Here is an 18,618-nt window from a genome sequence, read left to right on the forward strand (position 1 = left end):
TAGGGGAATCCCCCAAGGTGGAGTAGATTTGTAATACGAGAGTAATTACTCATTGGCATCCACCCGAGCGCAGCCATATCATGTAGTCTTTCACACAAAGACTGTGATTGTCAAAACGGAAACTCTATCCTTGTCTCCGTGGGCGAAAGGAACAACTCCTTGTCATACCTCTAAAAGTAGAGCTTAATTTTTTTCTGCTGCAACAGTTTCAAACGTGTGAGTCTGCTACCCCATGTACAGTCGCGCACAAACCTGTCCAGAGCGCTCGAACTATGCACCGGGCAGTGCACTTGGTGATTTACGAATGGACTGGGGCTCGAAGCAAGGCCTTATCAGGCATGCACATTCCACTGGGTTGTGTTTTTAAACTCCTCATGTTTTTGAAATCAATGCCAGGCCGCTAACAGAGTGCACAAGGGCACAACAGAGCAATGTGCTCTAGCGCTCTTGACAGGTGTGTGGACGACCGTACTTGATGTGTCTTGAGTCTGGCCCCTTTTTAGTGTTACTGTTCTTGCTGCTAGGTTGCAGCAGCAGCAATTGGAACACACAATCACGATCAATTGTAATAGAATGGATAGTTTGGCGAATTGGTATGTATTCATTTTGGGTAGAAACAGTGCAAACGGACGAAGGACCGAGAACGAGTAAACTCACAGACAAGCACTGACTTGCAACTACATTTTTTATTTAAAAAAAAACATATTTATAACATCCGTCTGGGCTGTTTTTACCCAAAATGAACACAATCAATTTGTTGCCCAGCGGGGTGAAACAGAGCTCGCTTGCGTACCCTGTTGAGTAACAACCATTGACTAGTTTTTTTCAGCTTGCAGTCATGAGCTGAGTACTTGTACTGGGTACTCACTCAGTATACTTGTTTGTTGTTGCATCAGATTGTTGATGCAGAGTACTTGCACTTCGGTTCCCCCCCAGTTGTGTATTGTAACAACTGTCTACTGTGTGATGCGGAAGTCCCTTCTCCCAGCCGACAGAGTTTCCATTGCTGACAATTCGGAGTCAAATCAAGTGTAAAATCTGCGTGAGAAACGATCTTGAGAAAAAAGGCAACGAAACAGCAGCCAAGCTCTTGCAACGACAACAAACGTGCCTGTGATTATTTCAGGGCGAGTACTTTGCAAGACGGAAATCCCGAGCAAGTATTTGCTTTTTTCCAGCAACTTTCGTTACATTTGCTTCTTCTCCTGCCTTTTTGTCTTATCCGACAATGCCTGCTTGAAGAATGAACCAGTTGGGTAGGAATCTGTGGCTCAGCATGTACACCATGTCTGTGGTGTAGAGCTGTCACAGTGCAGAAAAGTGGAAATAGTTTACTTGGATGGCCAATTTTTCTCATTCAAATTGGGCACAGTGATGCATTCTGACCACACGGCCTCTGCTTGCAGAAAGCTCGAACAGATTTAGCGTGCAGGCCATTTGCATTTAGAACCGTTGTGCTGAACGCAGGAAAAAAAAGATACCGTATTTACTCGCATAATAGGCGCACTTGTTTTCCAGAAAATCCGGCTCAAAGTTAGGGGTGCGCCTATTACGCGGGGTAAAATTTCCGGAAATTTTCCGACTCGCAAAATTCAACATACCGCATAAACGCACCCGTGTACGGGCCGCATCCTGTTTTCCCGAAGGAAATAATTTAAAAAAAATATCCGTGTAAGGGCCGCACCCAAACTTTCCACGATCCATGCGGGAATGGCCTTCAAAATGCACGCGCCATGGCCTCCGCGATCGGCTCCGGCTGCGAGCAACGCGCGCTTGGTCGCGGAGGCCACACACGCGCACAGGAGCTTCTAGGTGCCGCCCACGGATAGCGCCCAAGGTCAAGCTTATCATCATCATCAACTTTTTTGTCCGCCGCGAGCTTTCCCTATCCATATCGACATCAGCATCACCAGCTCCAGTTTTTTTGTGGCTGTCAAAGGGCCGGTTTCTGTCGTGTTAGTTCATCGTAGTTGTGGCTTTCTTGCGCTGTCGCCGAGCGTTGCTACTTTAGCACGACGGGCAAGCGCCTTAACAGCTACATGGCTGGGAGTTAAATCTCGAACACGGCAAGCATGCGGTAGGCCGGAAATTCGATTTGGACGAGAAGTGCGGCAGTTGCGACTGCGCCGTGCCTAAATTTTCGTATGCGACTCGTATCGCCACGGCTTTCGGGGTCCTAAGTCGGGAAGGTTTCCGGCTGACGAAGCTTTCCAAACAGACGTTTAAAGTGAGCATCCCTGAAAACTGTGTGCGGCTGTTCCACGCGATGTCGTCGTGCATGCTGTGGGTCAGCAGCATCTGCGACGGCAGTAGCACTAGTGAGGACTAGTAGTAAGTTAAGCAAGAACTTTGTTAAAATAAAGATTGTGGGGGTGGGGAGGCGTCGGCTTGCAATCATGAAAATACAGTACTGATCACAGTGCCAAGTTTGGGGTGCGCCTATTATGCGCGGAAATAAAAAAATCCGATTTTTCGCGACCAAACTGGGGGTGCGCCTATTATGCGAGTAAATACGGTAGTGAATAGAGCGAACAATGATAAGGCCCTATGACATTTCATTTTGTTTTCTTTTCTTCCTGTCCTTCCTCATTGGTCACGGCTTCCGGGTGACGTAGCTCGCTGTGAAAGAGACAATGGAAAAAAACTAAAGATATTGGAACCGAAATGAAGCACTACAAAACAGTGCATTTGATCTTTTGCGAAGCACATCAAGGACTCTTCTGACGTCTCTTCTAATCTGTGGCCGTTTTGCAAGTGCACAGTGTTGAGAAAGGTCGCGACCTTTCTTTATCCTGACGTGTCACAGGAAATGTCAGGATCGAGAAAAGGTCACAACATCGCTTGGATAGCTGGTGGCTTTCTTGCGGTGCTGTGTTTAGTGGCTGTTTAAGCAAATGGCACATTTGATGGCACAAAAAGGATCAGGCTCACGACATGACATGGTGGTGGGCCTAGCATTTATGCCTGGCCACCAGTATGTGGCATCTCAGGCCATCTTTCCTCTACTGTTCCTACTTCTTGTTATTTTTTTTATTTCATTTAGATTTGTTTTATTTTTTCCCCCATTTACTTAAAAGACCCTAGTCACTCGGTTGCAGACCAATGAGTGAGTGGAGTTGCAGTTTTCTTCACTCATTGGTTGGAATAAGGAGCGTAGCTTATCAAGACCTCAGGCGTATGAAGACAGGACTAAATATGTAACAATATTAGACTGCAAAGCTGATAACTATGATTTATAAAGGGTGTGCAGCTGATGTGCACTTTTTGGGAACCTGTTCGGATGACACTTTACGTGTAATCTGTATTTGTGTTCATGGGCGTCCGGAGGGGGGGGGGCAAGGGGGGGCGGCTGCACCCCCCTGGAAAATCACTCACTCGAACCGTGAGTGATGGCCGCACGCCAGGGGCGGTGGTGCGCTCAGTCAAAAGGGTAAAAGCAGCCCCGCATGGTCACATCTGCGAAATGCCGCGTCCGGGCGTGCGTGGTTCCGCCGTTTTCAAACCACGCCATCGTTAGCTCTACTGAAGGGCGACCTGTTCCAGACATACAGCGGCACCGGCGAGCATGTGTTTCGAGCCGCCTTGAGATGGGTGCCTGTTTCTTTGATCTCTAGAGAGATAGCGACACGGAGGCAGACAGTGCACGGGGCATCTTGTTTTCGCCTATCGTTACGCCGGTAACCGATGAATTCTTAAGGAGGGAAGGTAAAAACAGCCGTGTCCACCCCCGCTTTGTCGGGCTGCTCAGGGGCAAGCGGGCGATGAGTTGGCGCCGCCGCCGCTCGCTGTCTCCTCCGATCCACGGGTAGCGCAGTTCGGTAGAAGCGCCGCTTTCAGAATCTCCGGCAAAGGGGATTAGCTGCTTTTGTTCACGGCGACGCAGTCTCCCGAGGCGCCCCCACACCAGCGTTCTTTGCGTCTTCTGCGAAAACCAGCGCCTTTGGTCAACGCAGCCCGATGGCGCCTGCCTGGCTCGCCTGTCACCTCTGGCTGGGCCTCAAATCACAACAGCGCCCATGTACTGTGCGTGTCAGTGCATGGTAAAGAGACCCAGGTGGTCGACATTACCCGGAACTCTGTACTACTCCATCCCTCATAGCCTGAGTCGTTTTGGGGCTCTGAACCCCATAAAAACACAAAAACAAATTTTCCGACTGGAGTGGCGAGTGTCCCTTCACCTCGGAAGTTGCGCGGCGTTCCTTTCACCCCCAAAGTGCGCATTCGGGGATACTGCGGCAAGTAAGCCCTTGCACGTGTGCGCGCCTCTGTGTTTGTGCTTGGGTGTTTTTAGTGGCCGGTTGTCAGCGAAGCTGAGAACAACCAAGACAGCGGACGAGAAAACGACGAGCGGAGAGCAGTGTGTGTGCGGTTGCTCGACTGTGCGGATGCGCAAGCAAGATGGAGCGAGGTGTATGAAGCTGCGAGCGTGCATTTATCTTGTAAATAAGTTTTTGTTGTATATATAGTCATCTTTTGTTTTCAACGTACGCGTTCAACAGTTTTTCCAATCAATGTGTATGATGAGTGTGCACCGAGAGCGTGTAATGAAGCACAGAAGTGAATTTATCACACGTGTAATTACGCAATTCGCCCAGAAAAATCCGAGGCGCCTACAGTTGCTGTTCAAGGAAGACTGACTGAGTGACTGTAGTTGCGTGTTTGTGAACATATTGTGCTGTGTGCTGGTCATCAATCCGGGTGAGTCGAGAACCCGTATGCAGCAAGACTGAGCACTCTTCTCCACGAAGTGATATAGCATCTTTTTGCATTTTTATTAATTTTAGTTGTTTCTTCGTTGATAAACTCCAATGTACCTCTCCTAGCCGCGCTTTAATTTGCTGTTTGTAATTTTTCTTTCATGTGTGCATTTTGTTTAATTTTTATTTATATATAAATAAATAAATTTACCCCGCAAATAGCGCCTTTCTGCTACGACCATACCCCCCCCCCCCCGGGGCACCAACGGGGCCCCCCCCTGCAAAAAATTCTGCGGACGCCCTTGTTTGTGTTCCTGATTGTTGATTGTTTCTCGAAGATAATTGGCACAGGGATGTGGATGACAGGATGGCCACGCAGGCAGCGCGCTCTATGTTTTTTCATATTCTCATTATTGTCCGCGTCTTTTTTTTCTTCAGGAAGTGTTAAACTACCGTATAATGCGGAATATAGGTCAATCCCCTTACCTTGAAGCAAAGAAGTCAGCACAAAAATTATGAGGCACAAAACTTTGTTTTATTCACTGGTGCCACCAGACTCGTAGCCTCCCCATTCGTCCGAGCTGTCTCGTCGGAAGACGACTGCTTCGCGCTGGCTGCGTCCCATAGCATGTCGTCCTCGGTACCGTCCAACGAGTTGCTGCATTTCTTGAATGCCCGCATACCTTGTCTTCGAGCTCAGGGTGCACCGCGCGGCGGCCGCGAAAGGACGCCTTCCGCGCGTTGCAGGCAGACAGCTCGATTTTCTGCACTCGCCAGTACTGGACGCTCTTCTCTGAGACGCCAAAGTGTCGCTGGGCGGACATGTTCCCATACTCTTCGGCAAATTCGATAACTTTTTTTTTAAGCGCTGCGGTGAACTGATGTCGAGTACCGGTACTCATTTTGCGGGCTGTCGCGAAATTAATGCGTTACGACGCCAAGAGCGATTACCGCCGCCAACATTTGGCCGCGTCGGTCGACAAAGAGGAAGGAAAGAATCAATTTTACTAGAACCAGATTGGGAAAGAATCGTCAGCATGGAAGCGATAATGATGCGGATGCCAAAATGTCCGCGGCTCGCACATGTTGCCAGACGACTATTCAGTTTGTGCCAAAGGCCGGTATATAAGTCGAGGGGTGACCTTTTGGTAATATTTTTCGGAAAAAACCTCGACCTATATTCCGCACTATACGGTAACTTGCCCTAGCGTCCACACTGCTTATCACACCAAGTATTCTGCGTGCATTTGCTCGTTCCTGCCAGATGCGTACACTGCCGCCCATGCATTGACAATTGACTGCTAAGGTTATTCAGCACTTTAGTTCGTCACGGTTTCCATTTCTTGTCTTTGCAGTGTTCAGGCTTTGTTATCGGCCAGGTAAAACAGCCAGCCCGCATTGACACTGTTTTGAAGGAGCATATTGTAATGGCAAATGGCCTTCGAGTAAGGAAGCACCGGCCAGAGGTGGTGCTGTGGCCCCTCTGCCAGTTGTCACCTGTGGTTTCCTTTTAAGGGGACACCGAGAACTCTGTTCAGTTTTTGTTGCTAGCAAAAAGCAATTGTGTGAATCTCTCTGGCTGCTCTGGTGTTTTTATGCCAACAAAAGATGCAATTTATTGCCAAGAAAATGGGATTTAAGAGTGGAAAATTTTTTTCTCCCATCGTTGGGTTCAAATGCACGACTCCTATAACAGAAAGGGCTCTGGTGACCGTTGTGAGGTGAATTGCAGTGTAGCCTAGCTTCCAGAATCTGTGGACAACACACTGTGGCAACGCACCGTAGTTTACTCGCGAAATCAGCTGCTGATGATGACCACGCTTGCATTTCGTTTTTTTGGCCTTCCCTAGCCTACCAAAGGGTTCATTTTCACTGACAGTAGTCTCTGTTTCGTTAGAATATGGTATAGTCTGTTGATACAGTAGCGCTAAGTGCATTCTTTTGTGCTGCTGCCAGGATTCCCAGAAGGGTGTGATATTCCTCGAGTCGGCACCACCACCACAGCCACACCACCGCCAGGCAGCAGCGTCCACACCCTCTCCGGCTCCTGTGGACGACAAACAGGAGAAGAAAGACGAGCGACGCAAGAAAGCAGCCGGTACGGAGGCATGCTAGCCACTAAACTTGCCCCCTCTGTGCCCAATGTGTGTAGAACAAACGCGGGTTAATGACATCCTAGTTGAAATCAAGAGGAAGAAGTGGGCTTGGGCAGGGCATGTAATGCGAAGGCAAGGTAACCGATGGTCCCTTATGGTGTAAGAATGGATACCTAGTGTAGCACGGAGTACCAGAAAGTCAGGTAAGTGGACGAGTTTAGCAAGGTTGCGGGGATAAGCTGGCCACAGCTGGCACAGGACCGAGTTATTTGGAGGGATGTGAGAAAGGACTTTGTCCTGCAGTGGGCGTAGTCAGGCTGATGATGATGATGGGGATGATGAGGGGTGGGGTAGCCGAGGTATGGAAGGCTACACTCTAAACAAAAAAGGAGGGAAATGGGAGTAGGCTGTCTTTTTAGCATACTCGTGCTGGAGGACAGCTTATTCCCCCATTTTTTAGCTGCCATATAGTTGTACTCGTGTTTTAGAGCGTATGCGCATAAAGGATGTAACGGCATCAAGGAACGTTTGGAAACACCACTAGTCCACTGCAAGGCGGTGGTTTTTTGAGCAACGCTGTTGTGTCGGGTACTTGAAAAGTATGCGTGAATAAAAAAACCGGCTGCACAATGGTGGAGTAATGAGCCAGGGGCATTGCAGTTTGTGGCAGAGGTCAATTAAAAGAGGTCATGAAGCTGAGGTTCAAACAGGGTTCAGAACCAGTTGCAAGTCATAGGAGTGTGACTAGAAACTGTGGGGAGGGCCAAGCATTTGTATCGTAAAGTTATATGACCATGAACCTTTTATTTTAATACATTTTAACTAGAGAAAACACTGCCACTTGTTTAATGTCAACAAAAGGCACAAGTTTCAGTAATGATTATACTGTAGTACTACTATTCTGTTTTCACCAACTTTGTTGCAAAGTACCTTTTGTCTCTTCTTGCCCTTTGCATGACAGCCACCTTTAGAGAGCTACTGTGAGTTGGAAAAATAAAACAAGTAGCTCTGTTTGAGGGTTTGGGCGCTCACAGGCACGGAAACGAGGTTGGTGGTTGGCTGTCTGTTTGTTCTGTATTGACCGGATTAATTAGTACATTTTGTTGTTTTGTTTATTCCCTTGTCATCTCTGTAGTAATTGTCTTCCGCGCCTAATTGTCTTTGGCATTGAATGCACAAAGTGAATGAATAAGTTGAACAGCAAGCAGGTAAGCACGAGGAGAAGTCGGTGAAGCAAATCAGCTGTAGAGACAGTGTGGAGCTAGTTTATATTTTATATTTATTTATTTCACAATACTGTGAGCCTTTCTCGAGGCTCTGACAGGAGTGGAACAATGTAGTAGTAAAGAACAGGCATGATGTTCCGAAGCATCGAAACAAGAAGTACAGGACACTTAAATCACGTCCTCGGAAGAGTGCAGAGCTGCGGATTCAAGCAATAAATGACTAATGATAAAAAGTAATTGGTTAACAGCACTTGTTTGAACTGTTGTTTTCAGAATGTAGATTACGAAGTAAGAGTGAGTGAGTAAGCAAGCAAGCGAATGGCGTTCCTTCGTTCCCGGTCGGTGACCGGTTCAGGTGGCAAGTCGGGTGGTGGGACCCAGGGCCGGGAGACCAAGACGAAGGCGGTCAAGCAGAAGAAGCAGCTGCGCCGTGGCGGCCGTGGTGGTGACTCGGATTCCGACGATGATGCCGGGGACGGACCCGCGGTGGGAGGGGGCCGGAGGTCACAGCAGGAGTTGGAGTTCATGTCGGTGGACGAGGTCCGGGCGCAGTTGGAGCAGCTCCCGCTGCTCCGAGACTGCCCTCCGGAGCTGATCCAGAGCATCGCCGAGAGGATCCACAGGTGTGTGCAGGCTGGAGCACTTTCTCTGCCGTCTCAAACAAGCCAGATGCGCCTCAAAGTTGATTTGTTTCCAGGCGCTGTTCTTTGAGTGAACCAGAAGTTCTCTTCGAGAGTTTTCTTATTGTGGTTTTTTCCAGCAGACAAATGGTTGCACTCTGCGGTCAACGGATTTCGCACTATGAACCTTGGAGAAAATAAGCAGTGCCCTTCAGGGCTGACAGATTTCCCTTTCTTGTCACTAAAGCAGATTATTTATTTATTTATTTATTTAGTAGGGTATTTAATAGCCATTTAATAGGGTTTATAGACTTCTCAGTGCCATTCTTTCAGCCATTTAAAAGGCATGAAGTTGGAGAAAATAATGCAGGACCAGAATTGAAAAACAGTGCATTCCAGCAAAAACACTTGCACAGAAGTGAGAATGCAAAAGGGTGATCCCACCGTGGTGGCTCAGTGGTTATGGCACTCAGCTGCTGACCCAAAAGACGTGGGGCTCGATCCCGGCTGCAGCGGCTGAGTTTCGATGGACGTGGAATTCCAGAGGCCCGTGTGCTGCGCGATGTCAGTGCACGTTAAAGAGCCCCAGGTGGTCGAAATTTCCAGAGCCCTCCACTACGGCATCCCTCTAGCCTGAGTCACTTCGGGACGTCAAGCCCCAATAAAGAAACCAAACCAACTAAACCAATGCAGTGGCTGTTGGCTTTCAATTCATTGTTCATTGTTTGTCTTCATCACTTTTTTTAAGGCTAATCATAAATTCAGATCAAAACAAGGTTCACTTGTCTGTCAAAAGATAACAAAATGAAAGGCGAAGTGAGTGAATTGGTGTCCTTGGAGTCTAAAATTTTGACTGTAAGGCACTTTGCTGACGCACAACTAAAATTCTGTGTTTTGCACTTCCCAGTAAGTCTCCTTTAGTCTCAAATGAGAGAACGACCACTGCTTCTGTCCCCTCGAAAGCCAAACTCACCAAAAGAAAAAGCTGATAGCAGCCCTCATTGTCGCAGTTTCATACTGCATGTTGTTGGAGCAGCGCTGTGCAAACCCGAACTGCGCGTGCACACGTATTACGCAGGCCCCTGACGCGCAAGTACCAGGAAGTGGCCCGGTCGGTGTTCCTGGCGTCCTCGAGCGCGTCTGGTGCAGCGCGGCGCAAGACGTTTGCCGAGCTGCAGGAGAAGGTGTCCTCCCTGCTGCTCAGCATCCAGCAGTTTGAGAGGGGGCTCAAGGCCCTGACCACCGGTCAGTGGTGCCTCTTTTGTCAGCTCTGATGCCTGCAATGTGACTGCACCGGCAAGGGAGAATGCCTTACGAAGGCTTTTTGGTGTGAGGTAGCACTCGCACCAAATATCCCACAAAAGAAAAGTATACAACAGCTGTATGGCAGTATACAAAAGTATACAACAGTATATGGCAAGTTCTCTCAGATCATGAATGGCAGTTTTTCAATACCCCTCAAGAGAGAAAGTATACAACAGCTGTATCCTACCGGTACTCACCTATGGGGCATTGTGTTTGTTTGTGTTGTGTTTGTTTGTTTTTGAGCTTGTGAAATGACAGGATCTGATAAGACATGTCCTACGTGCTTGAAGGAGCTATCTGCGAGCAGCCCGGTCATGAATTGCTCGGAATGCGATAGATCCTATCACCAGGGGAAGTGCTCAGGTATAACTGAAGCGGCGGCTAAGAACAAGGCTGCAACGTTCTTTGACACATGGAAATGTCCTCAATGCTATTCCTCTCGTTTAAGAGGTTCAAGTAAAGACCGAACTGAAGGGGACATGTACGCAATGATACTTGCCGTACATGATAAACTAACTAAGATGGAAAGCCTCCCGGAGAAAGTAGACAGCATTGAGAAGTCCATCACGATGATGTCTGACAAATATGATGAAGTGTTAAAGGTCATGTCTCGGCATGACGCAGAATTGAAAGAACTCCGGAAACGTGTTGAGGCAACTGAATCCCGTAATGACACTGAAGAGGTCAAAGTGCTGAAAATGGCCATTAATGATTTGGAGTACAGAAGCCGGCGACAGAACATAGTGATTCACGGTATTAAAGAATCTGAAAATGAGGACTTGCTTTGCAAAGTCAATGAGGTTGCCCAATCTGTTAGTCTACCTGATGTACGTCCGAAGGACGTTTGCGCTGTGCACAGGCTTCCTGTTAAGCCCGGAAAAATCCCTGGAATCATAGTACGCTTCGTTCGCCAAGACATGAGAGATCGATGGCTACAGGTCAATAAGGACCTGAGAAAGTTGGAATCTAAAGTAGGAATCACAGAAAACCTGACGCAGTTAAACCGGCAGCTGCTCCAATCTGCCAAGAAATGGGCGGACCGTTCTGGTTATCAGTATGTGTGGTGTCGAAATGGCAAGGTTCTAGTGAGGAAGGCAACCGGAGAAACTGCTCATGTCATTCAGAGCGACGATGACTTGCGAGCACTGACCGAGTAGAGTGGTCCCTTTCCAAGTAGCTTGTAAGTCTGTGACTGAAATGTTCTTCACAACTAACGAGTTAAATAACCTAGTAGCTCGTGTTCCTGAGTGCTCATCTTTGCTCAATGTAAATATACAGTCTATTCGTGGCAAAATAGATGCTTTTCACGTGTTTTTACATAACTTCACATTTGAGTTCACGGCTATCATGCTAACTGAAACATGGCTTTCTGATGATTCTGAGTGTTTCAGCCTGTCCGGTTACTGTTCGTTCTTTCTGCATCGTAAAAACAGACGTCGAGGTGGTGTGTGTTTGTTTGTTCGCGACTGTTTACATTGTGACTATGTCAATCACTTTAGTGTTGTTGCTGCTGATTATGAGGGGTTGTGTGTGTTAAGTAACAAATTATTGTTCATTGTGGTTTATCGTCCGCCGCAGGGATGTGTCGAGACATTTTTGAATTACTTGGAAGAAATTTTTCAGTTCGCAAGTGAAAACAATTATTATGTACTACTTGGTGGCGATTTTAATATTGATATCCAGGAGGCGTCCAATAGAACTCAAGAATTCTTTGTCCTTCTTGAATCGTATCTATTGACTAATGTAGTAAATTCACCCACCCGAATAACACCCACATCTTCAACAGTTCTAGATCTTTTGATAACTAGCACTGAAGTCTTATCCGGTGGTGTTATAAACTATCATATGAGTGACCACCTTCCCGTGTTTTTAGTGTGTAAAATTCCTGGGCTAAGTACAAATCGCAAACAAACTACCTCAATGATGACTCAACTTATCACCGCCGAGACACTTGACTCATTTAGGACTGCCATCATGAATACAAACTGGAATCGAGTATTCCAACAAACAGACGTAGAGGAGGCATTTGACTCCTTTTTAGAGATATTCATCGCCATATATCGTGATAAGATTCCCTATAATTCAGTAAAACCCCCCAAAAAAGCTCGTAAGCCCTGGATGACGTCGACCATCCTTCATATGATCTCCAAAAAAAATAAATTATTTCAACGGTTTTTGCAAAGTCGGGATCCTGGCGATTTTTCAATTTTCAAGGGACAGCGCAACAAAGTGACTGCGGCTTTGAGGAAGGCAAAGGATAGTTACCACATCTCCATGTTCAATGCTACAACTGATCAAAGTCAAGTGTGGACAAAGCTTAATCGTCTACTTAACAGAACTCCGAATAAAACACCCGAAACTCTTGAAATTGATAGAATTCAATATAGTGGCGCTGAGTTAGCAAACAAATTCAATGAGTATTTTACTACATTAGTTGAGAGTGAATATGACCCTAGTGCGCTTCAGTACATAAATAATTATGTACGCGACTCTATTGCCCTATTGCCTACAAGCAATGAAGAAGTGTTATCAGTATTCAACAACATGAAAAAGAGCAAAAGTGAAGACATATATGGCTTAAAACTACAACCTGTTTTGTATGTACTTGATGCCATATCCCCGATCCTAACTTATATGTTTAACTTATCACTAAATTCAGGAGTCTTTCCGTCAGCGATGAAGAAAGCCAAAGTAATTGTCATACATAAAAGTGGTCCTAAAAATGTGCTCAGTAATTACAGACCAGTGTCAATACTTCCGGCCTTCTCCAAAGGGCTAGAGAAGATACTTTTCATCCGCCTCAACAGTTTTTTTCAGAAGCATAATATTCTATCAACTAAGCAGTTCGGCTTTAGAGAAAATTTATCCACTGAAATAGCGCTACTTAAACAAAAAGAATTAATTTTAAATAACATAGAACACAAGCTACTGACCCTCGGTGTATTCGTAGACTATTCAAAAGCCTTCGATAGGATGCAGCACTTAACTCTGATACAGAAACTCTCTATATATGGCGTTCGTGGCGTGCCGCTTAATCTATTTTCCAGCTACTTGACTGACCGCACTCAATCTGTTCACTTGGGTAACTATCACTCTCAATTTAAATCAGTTAGTCATGGTGTCCCTCAGGGAAGCATATTGGGGCCCCTGCTGTTCAACATCTACATAAATGACTTGGCACAAATAGACAATGAAGTTGATTATATCATTTTTGCCGATGATACAAGCATATTTATTTCAGGAACAAATGTAGAATATTTAATACGTAGAGGAAACGATGTACTGGCGAAACTGCATGCATGGTCCAGAAGAAATGCGCTGCTCATCAACACAGAAAAATCTAAAGCCGTCATATTCAGAGCTAAAAATGTGTATCTTGCGACTGACCTCACCTTGACACTTGGTAATAACACAATAGCAATAGTGAGTGCTGTAAAAACACTCGGCGTTTATTTCAACGAATTCATGCTATGGAACAATCACGTGAACCTGATAACCACTAAGCTAGCTCGTGTTGTAGGAGTATTAAGAAAATTTCAGCGCACATTACCAACTAAAACAAAGATCGCAATATATCATGCTTTATTCGGGTCTCAAATTAACTACTGTAATTTGGTGTGGGGAACCACAACGTCTACATGTAAAAATAAACTTCTGAAATTGCAGAAGGCTGCGATGAGAGCCATAGTGAATGTATCTTATATGTCACACGTTAGCTCCTATTTCTCAACATACCACATCATGGAGATCGGAAAAATGTACGAATTTCGCATTCTTAGGTCCTATAAAAGTCAGGTTAAACAAAACAATATGTTATTTAGAGACATCGCTAACTTAATTGAAAATCCCTCAAATTACACAACACGATGCCACGAACACTGGCACGTTCCGCATCCGCGCACAAACTATGGCTTTGAAACACTTTACTATGCTTTGCCACACACATTAAATAAATTTAAAGTTACACAACAAAATATTAGCAGCTATTCTTTTTCTTTTAAAAGGTTAAAAGAACTTTTTTTCTAATGCACCTGTATATCTGTTGCATGAGTACCATTACAAAGTGAACATATAATAATGTCTTGTATTGTATTTGCACAATTTTGGTTGTATTGCACTGCTTCTGGCTGATTTTTGTTATGTTATCTTTTTAGTGTAATCTGTGTTTTCTGCCCTGCACTGCCGAGTATAGAAGGGTAATGGGAGCTTTGTCAAGCTGCTCTCGAGCGGCTTTTACTTCCATACACCCCAAACATGTATGTAAACATGCTTGTTTGAAATAAACTCATACTCATACTCATACTCAAAACGGGGAGGCTAACAAAGTGGGTTCAGCTTAAGTTAAGAACAACGCAGCAAGCTATGGAGAGAAAAATGATGGGTGCAACGCTAAGAGATCGGAAGAGGGCGGAGTGGGTGAGGGAACAAATGCGGGTTGATGACATCCTAGTCGAAATCAAGAGGAAGAAGTGGGCTTGGACAGGGCATGTAATGCGAAGGCAAGATAACCGCTGGTCCTTAAGGGTAACGGAGTGGATTCCAAGAGAATTAAGGAAAACGTAGCAGGGGGTGGCAGAAAGTTAGGTGTGTGGATGAGATTAGGATGTTTGCGGGGAGAGACATGGGAGAGGCCTCTGCCCTGCAGTGGGCGTAGTCAGGCTGATGATGATGATGATGGTGATGTATATGTAGTGATGCATATGTCATACTGAGGGGGAGGTGGTGCAGGGGGGGTGCATTTGATAACTCGACCTTCGGATAATTCGGGCATTTTTTCCTCTCCCTTTAAGTCGAATTTAACAATGTTTTACTACTCATCATGCTTTTTATGTTAGCGACCATGTAGTTATGTGTCATTTCATAAATTTCAGTTTGTCAGTCATTTTGTGTGATCATATTACAGGTTCCATATTGTTATGATTTCTGATCAAGCAGTATGCATTTATTCGCACGTTTTTTTTACAAGATCTAGTTTGTTAAATTTTAGTTGCAAACACCATGTTTGCAATAGGTCCCGCAGTGCAACGCAGACAAAAGACCGAAAAGAACCACATGGGTTGGACACTGATTCACAGCAGTTTTTATCGAACAAACAAAGACCGAATAGGTATAAAAAGAGCATTTCAGGCCGTGAAGAAAGAAATAGTGGACAAAAAATTAATAAAAAGAGAAGAAACAAAAGAAAGCGTAAATAAGCCTGCTTCTGAATAGTTAAGCTAGCTACTTATTGGACAGCGCTTGGAGGACTGGTTTTGCTACGTTTTTTCCTAGAGGAAGGCCTCCACAACGTTTTGGGTAGTTTGACCTAACAGTATGGAGAGAAAAGTAGCCCATTCCGTGTGGTTTGTTCCCCGTTTTTTGCATGTTTCACTGTGAACTTATGTAAGATCAATTATTGCGAATTTGCCCTACCTTCAGTCCTGGTCAACTAAACTTTTACCATATCATCTTGTGTTGCGCGAAACGAGGCGTTCCGATTACAAGATGAGCTCTCCCGCCATGCAGCGGAAGAGTTGCAGTCCCAGCTGGCCAAGCATCTGCTGAAGACGCTCTGCTCGGACCTGGTCAACCTGGTCGTCGGGTACCTGGTCGTGGAGCACGCCAAGGAAGCGGAGGCACCCTCAAACATGGCACCAGAGGTACACTACACTGCGGCTGTCAGAGTTGCATGGCAGATTATATTAAGGCGGAAGCCTTTAATGCCTCATCGTTGTCGACAGAAGGTTGTCAGCAGAGCTGTCACGCTTTTCGGTCGGTCGAAATGGTTATGACGTCAAAGTGCGCGGATTCGAAGTAATGCGGTCACCCACGCATGCTTGACGCCCCCTTTTGGAGCACATGACAACTAATAAAAAATAGTTGTCGTCTGCTCTGACAGGGGGCGTAAGGCGTCCGTGGGTGACCTCATTACATACCTCGTTACTGCGAACAGAGCCATGGATACAACCGAACTCATCGAAGCAGAGAGAGAGTCGGGCTAAGGAAGCAGTCAAGGTCGGCAGTCAGAGTGTGCAGTTGTAATGTGTAGTCATAGTGTGTAGTCAAATAAGGCCCAAACAGTCTCGCAGTCAGTGCCAAACAGTGTGCCAGGAAAGGCTTTTGCCTTGCAGCACTTTAGAGACCCAAAGTGCCCCCTGAGTTTTTTTTTCAAGTGCTTGCTATCCGTGGTAGCTCGCCCATTGTGTTCCTTCCTAAATGCATTCCTAAAGCAAGACTCTGGGCACGACATAATGGGATAGGACCTTAGCACTCGTCCCGTCTGAACCCTTTCTTACATAATCCTGTCCAAAGTTGCACTTCCCGTCCTTGAACATCCATGTGCTGAGTTTTTGTTAAAGGGAAGGCCACTGAAATAAACAAAATAAATCTGGGCCAGCTTTTTCGAGTTAATTAGACAATCTGTGTCCGAAATTGTTGGCAGCAGCCTGGCGGATTTGGCCTCTCCCTTGTGTTTCACTCGTACAGTATTGCGACTAACCATAGCTTGTCCTGAAATGAGAAATTTCCTTTTCCTGGAAGGACTTGATCTTTAAAGCAGGAAGGTCGGTGCTGTGAATCTGAAGTGAGCGTGATGGCTGAATTAGGATGCCATGGCTCAGCTTTCATCACATGATGGTCATTGGTGCCATGTTAAACTCGGTCCAAGCAGCTTGCTGTTTTCTGCAAGTTTCAGTCAAGGAAATTGGTTTATTATGCCATTAACTGAGTTGCCTTGTTTTCTTCCTGGTCTCGTTGCTCGTGCCTCGTGTAACACGAGCTAGCTTGTTGTTGCTATCGTTGAGAAATGGGCTTTTTTTTTTTCTTACTGTGCATTTTTTTTGTCAGGTGCCCGCAATGCACAGTTCGGTCTTGCACACAAGATCTGTCATTCATTAACCTGCGGTTGTGTGTGCTAGCAATTGAAGAATTTGCTTGTCGTAAGGCATGATGGAGGTGCCGATGAGTTTTTCACACACCATCTCGGGTAGTCATTTATTGTCCTTCTGCTGTCCGCTTTGTTTTTTCCTTCACCTCAGCAGTAAGCATAATCAGGCACACCAACGCTAAGTCTGTTTGTTGCCGTGGGACAATGCAGTTATTGAGCATTCGTAAAAGTTATACGTGTGTCCATGAGGGTCTTAAAAACTTGTTTTTTATTTGTCACCAAACTTGGCATGCAGGTGTATCATATAATGCTGATTTCAAATATGTATTTAGATTTCAAATACCTGACCTGGAAGAAAATTTATCGCAAAATAACATCCCCAATTAGGCAATTTCTTACGGGACTTTATAGTAATTTATCAGTTGAAAAAGGCTTTTTAAGAATATGCAGGCATTTCCAAAGGTTCACCGCACATCCTAAAGCTTTCTTTCTTCCTTTAAACAATGATATAATAGCAACTAGGCCAAATGTGGGCTAATTACTGCCACATCATTTTTTCTTTCCAACTTTGTTATTTATTCATGATCAACAAACTGAATTTATAGACATTCTGTTAGCTTTAGGATATGCTTTGAACCTTTGCAGGTGTCTTCTTATTCTTAAAAAGCCTTTCTTTAACTGGTAAATCACTAAAAAGGCCCGTAAGGAATGACCTAATTAGGATATTTTATTTTGCCATATATTTCCTTTCACCTGAGATAGTTGAAATCTAAATGCATATTCGAAATCAGCATTCAGTGATATATACCTAGGTGCTAAGTTTCAGAAAGATATGTTAAGTAATGAAAAGAAGTTTTTAAGACGCTCATCCCCCCGTAAGAAGCGGTGGTGTCTTTTGCCACAGAATGTACTGTGCTTGTGATTTTGTGTGAGCTTACGAGAAAAACTGGTGCGTCTTCTGACACGTAGGTGCGGCAGAAGCTGATCCAGAAGCTCCCTAATGACATCCGGGGTCCCGTACTCAAGCTTCACCAGTCTCTGTCAGCCAAGGTGTGTTGAGAGACCAACTTGCTGCAAAATGACAGTGTGTGCTCCATGAAAAGGACATGGGACAAGCATGTAATATTGTGTCATGGACTACACATGCTGCCTGGTAGTTGATATAATGATACATCATGTCTGAATGCTGCTTAGACCACTCGTTGTTTGTTTTAACTCATGAAACAAAGAAGGTCTTTGCGCAGTCCTTTCTTGCCTGTTACCAAGCTTTGCTGGGTTGTCATGCACCTGTGAAGATGCGTGTGTGTGTGCATTGTTCAGTTGGTTCTCAGTGCTCTAACTCTGCTCAGGGATTAGCACAAAGCCCATTCATAGTGTGACCGTGGTGTTCACTGTAATTTTTCAGTCACACTAGAGTAAAGGGGTGTATCTTTTTTTTTTTTTCTTCTATTCTCTGGAGTAAACACTTGGTCATCGAGGTTTTGGGCATTTTGAAAAAGAAAAAAGGAAGATTACTTTTCCAGGTCCTGTTTCTGTTTGTTCAGAAATATATGTATATATATTTTTTCATGGTGTTTCTAGAGCTCAGTGGCTCCGAAACCCTGAGGTAAGTTTGACCGCTGAGCATACGCATGAAGACCATGCGTGTAAACTCCACTCCGAGGCGGCATTTTTCTGGGAGCACATTGTGTGAAGACACTAGCATGCAGGAGACAGCACCCGCTGCCTTTGCCCTCTGTTTCATGGTTTTTAACAATCAGACCTACGCAGGAAAAACAAAAAAGAAAAGTAGATGGGCCCTTTTTGCAG

The 18,618-nt window shown here is 45.3% G+C and overlaps 1 protein-coding gene across 1 annotated transcript in view; it reads left to right on the forward strand.

The window, feature by feature from the left end:
• Nucleotides 1-18,618, forward strand: part of Ufl1 (UFM1 specific ligase 1) — a 41,893-nt gene that overhangs the window by 20,310 nt on the left and 2,965 nt on the right. The window contains exons 10-14 of the mRNA XM_089572521.1: nucleotides 6,654-6,795; nucleotides 8,375-8,642; nucleotides 9,718-9,884; nucleotides 15,450-15,583; nucleotides 17,779-17,859. Of these exons, the coding sequence (XP_089428647.1) occupies nucleotides 6,654-6,795; nucleotides 8,375-8,642; nucleotides 9,718-9,884; nucleotides 15,450-15,583; nucleotides 17,779-17,859 (792 nt within the window). The remainder of the gene's footprint in view (nucleotides 1-6,653; nucleotides 6,796-8,374; nucleotides 8,643-9,717; nucleotides 9,885-15,449; nucleotides 15,584-17,778; nucleotides 17,860-18,618) is intronic.

Source organism: Amblyomma mixtum, chromosome 2 (genome assembly GCF_055824585.1).
Source record: "Amblyomma mixtum isolate Tamu chromosome 2, ASM5582458v1, whole genome shotgun sequence".
Taxonomy (NCBI): domain Eukaryota; kingdom Metazoa; phylum Arthropoda; class Arachnida; order Ixodida; family Ixodidae; genus Amblyomma; species Amblyomma mixtum.